Raw genomic sequence first — 7,693 nt, 5'->3', positions numbered from 1 at the left:
CATTACCACCCATGGAGATAAAATGGATGGTATGTGTTTTTTATGAAATGGAAACTTTCTGCAGTGTCATTGTAAATCTATGAATTTAATATAAAGGGACATTTGTTTTTTAAGTAATGTATAAAATTCAATGAATGACTATTACAACATAACATTGCTATTTTATTTTTTCTTCTGTCCATTTGGCTTTCGTTCGGTAAAATTAAAAACTGACAAATGTTATTTTAAGGGGTTATGGCCACTTACAAATTTTACAAAGTAGAAAATATTTTTATTGGCTAATTTTAAAGTACAGGTAGAATAGAATATTTTGCAAAACATTTCGAGTCTATCGAAAAAAAATTAGCTGATGTACCATCGACATTTTAAACGGTTTTTAGCGGTGACCATTGTAGCGATGATCAGATCTTCATATGTTTCTGTGGGATTATTATACACATAAAAAGCTTGTACTTAGGCGAGAGACATTTTTTAAATTTTGGTGGATTTATGGCGAAAAAACTAAATTTCTAAAAATCTAAATTTTGATTTTGACGGTTCACAATATATTTAGAGACTACATTGTCACACAAGCGCTGGAGTGGAATCCGCCCGGTAGTCGCAGGGGATGTAGACCTGCAAACACTTGCAGAAGGTCTGCTGAGGCGAAACCAAACCTATAGCAGTAATAGATTAGAATTAAATCATTGTGTTGTGGCCCTATGCTCCTCATTGGATTAAAAAGGGATAAATAATAATGTTCGATCTTATAAGCTTTTTTATAAGATGATGCGAAAAAATACCAACTAGCAAAAATTAAACAACTAGCAGCGAATTCTGCTTCCAAAAATTGATGTTCTTTATTTGCTGTTGCTATGCCAACTAAATTTACAAAATGATCTTAAATTGCCAAAAAGGGAATTCCAAAAATCAAATGCAATTTCTAATGATCATTAAACATCATAAAACTACAAAAAATATACATATTTACATTTATGGTTTTGTAATTTACATTAAGCCATACACACATCTCGCTACATAAATTTCTTTTGTTAAGCCATACATATTGATGCCTAGCCAGTGCGAATAAAAAAGTATGTAAGTGCATACACACACTGAGCTACATATTGACTGGTGTCTGGATCAATGTATGTAATGCATACACACACTGCATTACATATTTATTCTTGTTCGTCAAGTGCTGGTTTGGCTTGGGCGAAGCACATACGTACAAACGCATCTAAATGGGTAAACGCACTGACAAACATATTGATGCGCTTGATGACGACTGCTGGCTACTTTTTTGGCTCTGCTTTGTGCGGGTGTTCTTAGGATTGCTGCTGTTTGATCAGTGGCGTAGCTTGACATCCTCCCCCCGTTGGAAGGTTATGCCTTTCAACATCATCATTTTCAATGGGAAGAATCGCTAATTTTGCTACAGATCGCTGACTAATACCATTTGATGTTTTTACCATAGCTACTCGGACAACTTTATCACTTCCTGCTATGATGTCTGTCACTCGACCCAATTGCCATTTCAAGGGTGGAAGGTTTTCATCTTTAATTAGCACCATATCGCCAACTGCAATATTTTTCTGCTGCGCCTTCCACTTTGAGCGCTCCTGCAGCAAAGTTAAATAGGAACTACTCCACTTTTTCCATAATAATTGATGAATATAGCAAACCCTTTGCCATCGAGTCAATTGGTCCACATTCAAATCTGTAACATCAGGTTCAGAAAATGTTACTAACGGAGATCCCACCAAAAAATGACCTGGTGTAAGTACTTCAAGGTCGTCTGGATCTTCTGAAATTGGACATAATGGTCTTGAATTAAGTATAGCGGATATTTGACATACCAAGGTTCGTAATTCATCGAATGTGAGAACTTGTCGTCCCACAGTGCGGTAGAAATGATATTTGGCTGACTTAACAGCCGCCTGCCATAGTACACCAAAGTGTGGAGATCTGGGAGGGATGAATTTCCAGTTTATTTCATCAGCTAAGCATACTTGGTGTATTTCATCCATATTAGTTTGTTTGAAGAACAGCTGCCGTAGTTCTGCTAATTCGTTTTTGGCACCAACAAAATTCGTGCCGTTGTCTGACCATATTGTTTTTGGTTTACCACGCAGAGAAATAAATCGTTTTAATGATGACAAAAATGATGATGTGGATAAATCTGCTACCACTTCCAAATGCGTAGCTTTCGTTGAAAAGCATATGAATACGCAAATATAACATTTTATTGGCGGTCGATTTCTAACTTCTGATTTATAGAAAAACGGTCCACAGAAATCAACGCCCGTTGTAAAGAACGCTCTATTTGGCCTCACTCTATCCTCGGGTAAGCTGCCCATTACATGTTCTGCGATTTTCGGCTTAAGATGAAAACATCTGATACATTTTGCAAGAATAGAGGTTACTAACTTTCGGCCTCCTATTGGCCAGTATTGTTGGCGGATGTTGGCTAACAAACATTGTGGTCCAGCATGAAGTAGTTTTTGATGGTAATGAAGAATAAGTGATGTGGTAACTGGATGATTACCTGGTATAATTATCGGATGTTGAGCATCTTGATTTAGGAATGAATTTTGAAGACGTCCTCCAACTCTTATCAATCCTTCTTTATCCATAAACGGCGACAGTGAATATAGTTTACTGGATTTAGACACATTTTGGCTCGACTTGAGTGCTTTAAATTCAGCTGCGAAATATACAAATTGAATGTTACGACATAAAATTTTGATACCCATGTTTATCAAAAATTCTTCACTCCAGTTGTGAAATTAAAAAATCGATAAACATATGCGAAAATTCTTTGAAGTTTAGGAAATGTATTGCGATATTTACACGATGCCGAAAAATCTGTGATTTTGGTAGATGCGGATAGCACTGTACGTCGACGTTCTGGGAGTGTGTTTATCTTTTCAAATGTTTTTGGCCAAAATTCGGAATTTGTATATAAAAAGTTTGGTCCATCTTTCCAAATATTGTGTTTCAGCAATTCATCTGGTGTTGCGCCCCTGGATAAAATATCAGCTGGATTTGAGGAAGTGGGAACATGATGCCAAATCATATTTTTTGTCATATTTTGAATACGGCTGACTCTATTAGCCACAAAAACGTTATAATTTGACGACTCTTCCTGCAGCCACGACAAAACAACCATCGAATCGGACCAGCAATGAAATTTGAATTTATCTCCTAGTGTAGTTGACATTCCGCTTACCAATTCAGCTAGAAGTAAAGCGGCAGACAATTCCAGTTTAGGTACAGTTAAAACCTTCAGCGGCGCTACTCGAGATTTAGAACAAATTAATGTTACTTTTATTTCACCGCCCATCTCTGATCGAACGTAAACACATGCTCCGTAGGCAGCTAGACTAGCGTCGCAAAAACCATGTATTTGTACATCAGCAATTGGCATGGAAACATAACGGGGAAATTCGAATTTGTTTATATTTGAAAATGTTGATACATATAGAAGCCATGATGTATGCAAATCTTGAGGCAGGCTCTCGTCCCAATTCAATTTAATTTTCCACATATTTTGCATAAATATTTTGGCTTTAGTTATAACGGGTCCAATTAAGCCGAGCGGATCATAAAAACGAGCTATCGACGATAAAACACCTCTCTTGGATATGGTTTGGGGTTCGTTGAAATGCGAAAACGAAAATATAAATTTATCGGATTTTGGATTCCAAACTAGCCCCAAGGTCTTGATAATATCGGTGCCGTCATGAAATTGAAGAAATGTTTCTCGATCACCAGATGGTACACCACTCAATACTGAATCTTCATTAGAACACCATTTACGAATATCAAAATTACCTCGTTTTAATAATGCAGTGACTTGCTCTCTAATATTTACGACTTCTTCAATGGAGCTTCCGCCTGAGATCAATTCATCAATTGATAGTTGCTGCATAGCACGTATGGCAAGGAAAGCTGCTGGTTTGGTTCCATAAGTCACGGTATCAAGTTTATAAATTTTTATGTCCTCATCTGCGGCATTTCTCCATAAAATGCACTGAAGATAATCATCTGGAGAGTTTATTCGTACGCACCGATACATTTTAGATATGTCTCCACTCAAAGCCACTCTGAAAAATTGAAATCTTAGTAATGTATTAAACAATTTTGGTTGTATAGTTGGGCCCGCATATAATGTATCATTAAGAGATACGCCCGATGTTGATTTGGCGGAGCCATCGAAGACAACTCTAAGCTTAGTTGTCGTACTATCTTCCTTATGAACACAGTGGTGGGGAAGAAAAAATGCCTTTGTATGCTTGGGAATACATTTTACCAGAGACATATGTTGCAGATCCGAATATTCCTTCATGAATTCATTATATTTGGTCTTTACTTCTGGCATTCTATTTAATTTCCTCTCAAGATTTTTAAAACGGTTAAGTGCTTGGTCATACGAATTTCCAAGCATACTTGTATCTAATTTCTTTGGCAATGAAACAGAATATTCACCTGTGGGCAGCCGAATAGTATTTTGAACAAAATGTTGCTCACATAATTTATCCTCAGGGATGATAACCTCAGAAGCATCGTAATTATTCTCGATTTCCCAAAATCCTTTCACAACATCGATCAGAGATTCACTTTCACTATATGAAGTTGACTTACGTGTAGTTGCCAATGAATGAGCCTTTGTCTGAAAAACACCACCACCAGATACGACCCAACCTAAATGGGTTTTTTGCAATACCGCTGACATGTTTCCACAACGAATTTGGCCAACGCTCATAAGCTCGAAAAATAAACTTGCACCAATCAAAATATCAATACGACTTCTTTTATAAAACTCAGCATCTGCTAGCTTCACATTATCAGGAATATTAAATTGGCCAACATCAAATTCTGGATTGGGTTGATAGTCGGTAATCGATGGTATAACGACGGCAACAAACGATGCTGAATAATTACTGTGGCATGACTTTATTTCGACGTCCGCTATTTTGTCAGCAACTACGTTACCTTCTCCTATGCCAGATATAGATATATTTGAATGTTTTACCTTCAGTTGAGCCTGGTTAACGAAGCGCGAAGTTATGAAGTTTAACTGGGAAGCCGAATCCAAAATTGCACGACAAGGCACAAATAAACCAAATTTATTTTTCACTAGGATGACAGCAGTAGCTAGTAAAACGCTGGCTCCGAGTGTAGCTTCCGAAATGTCACTAACTGTATTGGATGATACAAGGGAAGACTGGGCTGCTTGTGTTGATTCCGACTCACGTACCACATTCGTGTTGTCCTGGGAAAGAACTGGATTAGAATCAGGACCACTGTTTCCAATATGAAGAAGTGAATGATGTTTTAAATTACAAAATCGGCATGCTCCCGATTTACACTTCCAAAGTCTGTGGCCTTTCTTCAAACAATTTAGGCATAAATTCAATCTCTTCGATTCCTTGAAGCGTAATGATGGCGATAAGTTTTTAAATAATGGGCAATTTGTTATGTAATGATCGTTTGCATCACAAAATGTACAGGTGTGGGGAGTTGTTCCTGAAGCGATAAGAACATTTCGTCCATGAAAATTAGATTTCTTATTTACCTGTTGGTTGTGTGGTTTGGGCTTTATAGAACTTTCCAAATTTTCTAGCATACGACATCTTTTGTCCAGAAAAGATGATAAAGAAGTCCACGAAGGTAATTTGTCATTATGTAACTGCTCTTCCCATTTTGCTTGACCGTGTGAATCAAGTTTCGAAGTAATTAAATACACTAAAAATCCATCAGCCATTTCCTGTTTGGTGCAAATTGTTTCCAGGGCTCTTACGTGAGCATTTAATTTATCACTTAATTGTCGAAGACTTGATGCCGAATTCCTTTCCACATTTTTCAAAGCAAATATTTCCTTAATATGAGTCTGGAAAAGAAGTAGCTTATTATCAAAACGATGTTTAAGTAAATCGATGGCCTTTTCATAATTCGAGTCCGTTGGTTCCAAAGAAGAAATTGTGTCCAATGCTGCACCGCACAAACTTGCTTTCAGGTGTTGAAACTTTTCTAGGTTAGATAATTCCACGTCATTTGCAACGACTGTAGAAAACATGGCGAAAAAATCAGACCATTCTGTGTATGAACCGCTAAATTGGGGTATACGTAATTCTGGCAATCTGGTTTTGCGTACAATAATTGGTTCATCCACAGAAAATTGACGAAGAGTTGAAGATCGAGGAATTGAACGTTGATTGGTGTTGATGCCCAATTTTCGTTTCAACTTGGCTTTAACCTCAAAATACGATGCCATGAAATCCGATCGAATTGTATCGTCCACATCACCATCACTATTTTCTTCCATATTTAAAACTTTTTCCTCAAAATTTTGATTTAAACTTTCAACATAATCAAGGCGCACGGAAAGATCAGCCTCATCCAACTTATTCACTTCATCTGCACTAAGACGCTCATTAATATTTTTAATTTGCTTGTTAATTGCTGCCACTTTCTTAAAACACAAGGAAAAGTTGGCAGCTGCCCTTTCAGCCACATTATCATTTGCCGATGAAGTATTATTATTAGCCATTACAAGCACTGTTGTGTTACGTAATCCAGAATATGAACTTTACCAAAACCACAAAATGTCGATTAAAATCCGAATTGATTATAAATCGGCCAAAAAATATTTATTTTATTCTGGAACTCGACGAATATGCCTTTAATTAATATCCGAATTGATATAAAATTGTGATACTATTTGCCTTTAAGTATCACGTCGGGGTCACCAATGTTCGATCTTATAAGCTTTTTTATAAGATGATGCGAAAAAATACCAACTAGCAAAAATTAAACAACTAGCAGCGAATTCTGCTTCCAAAAATTGATGTTCTTTATTTGCTGTTGCTATGCCAACTAAATTTACAAAATGATCTTAAATTGCAAAAAAGGGAATTCCAAAAATCAAATGCAATTTCTAATGATCATTAAACATCATAAAACTACAAAAAATATACATATTTACGTTTATGGTTTTGTAATTTACATTAAGCCATACACACATCTCGCTACATAAATTTCTTTTGTTAAGCCATACATATTGATGCCTAGCCAGTGCGAATAAAAAAGTATGTAAGTGCATACACACACTGAGCTACATATTGACTGGTGTCTGGATCAATGTATGTAATGCATACACACACTGCATTACATATTTATTCTTGTTCGTCAAGTGCTGGTTTGGCTTGGGCGAAGCACATATGTACGTACAAACGCATCTAAATGGGTAAACGCACTGACAAACATATTGATGCGCTTGATGACGACTGCTGGCTACTTTTTTGGCTCTGCTTTGTGCGGGTGTTCTTAGGATTGCTGCTGTTTGATCAGTGGCGTAGCTTGACAAATAATATACTCTCAAAACAATGTTAATGTCATGGCAGGACGACGATTGTATGTTCTCTCTACGTATGCTCTATATATTCTACATTGGTCTGTTCATCTTTCTTTTCAATCGAGGCAAGGACGCAGATGAAACTGACGATAACGAAGTTTTATTTATACAGATTGTGGCTATTCTCTCATCAACCGGAATGAGGCTGCACACCTGGTTTTTAGACAAAGACGTTCCAATGGACGAATGGTCTGGAACCACCCAATAATAATAGTATGAGCTTGGTTCTCTCGATAACAGAGGCCGGAGTAGAGGCACTGGAAAGACTAGGCAACAAACTGTTCTTTGGCGTAA

The 7,693-nt window shown here is 36.9% G+C and overlaps 1 protein-coding gene across 1 annotated transcript; it reads right to left on the bottom strand.

Annotated features, from left to right (window-relative positions):
* Nucleotides 1–1,307: 1,307 nt before the first annotated feature.
* On the bottom strand, nt 1,308–6,535 carry LOC141398398 (uncharacterized). The gene is made up of 3 exons (XM_073975684.1): nt 5,561–6,535; nt 3,212–5,257; nt 1,308–1,631 (listed from the first exon to the last, which is right to left on the bottom strand). The coding sequence occupies exons 1-3, from the start codon at nt 6,533–6,535 to the stop codon at nt 1,308–1,310; spliced, it is 3,345 nt and encodes a 1,114-aa protein (XP_073831785.1).
* Between the last annotated feature and the right edge of the window lie 1,158 nt (nt 6,536–7,693).

The sequence above is a fragment of the Musca autumnalis genome, unplaced genomic scaffold (assembly GCF_047663935.1).
Source record: "Musca autumnalis isolate F117 unplaced genomic scaffold, ASM4766393v1 scaffold_3, whole genome shotgun sequence".
Lineage (NCBI taxonomy): Eukaryota > Metazoa > Arthropoda > Insecta > Diptera > Muscidae > Musca > Musca autumnalis.
Note: the sequence above shows the minus strand (reverse complement) of the source record. Positions and strands in the feature narration are given on the sequence as shown.

What these genes read in the sequence shown, in the direction of transcription:
- LOC141398398 (XM_073975684.1), bottom strand. Translation starts at nt 6,535, where the DNA reads ATGGCTAATAATAATACTTCATCGGCAAATGATAATGTGGCTGAAAGG. An exon ending in CCAAACCACACAACCAACAG is followed by an intron (nt 5,258 to 5,560) that starts GTAAATAAGAAA and finishes GTTCTTTCCCAG; the next exon opens with GACAACACGAATGTGGTACG. An exon ending in CTTTACTTCTAGCTGAATTG is followed by an intron (nt 1,632 to 3,211) that starts GTAAGCGGAATG and finishes TTATGGAAAAAG; the next exon opens with TGGAGTAGTTCCTATTTAAC.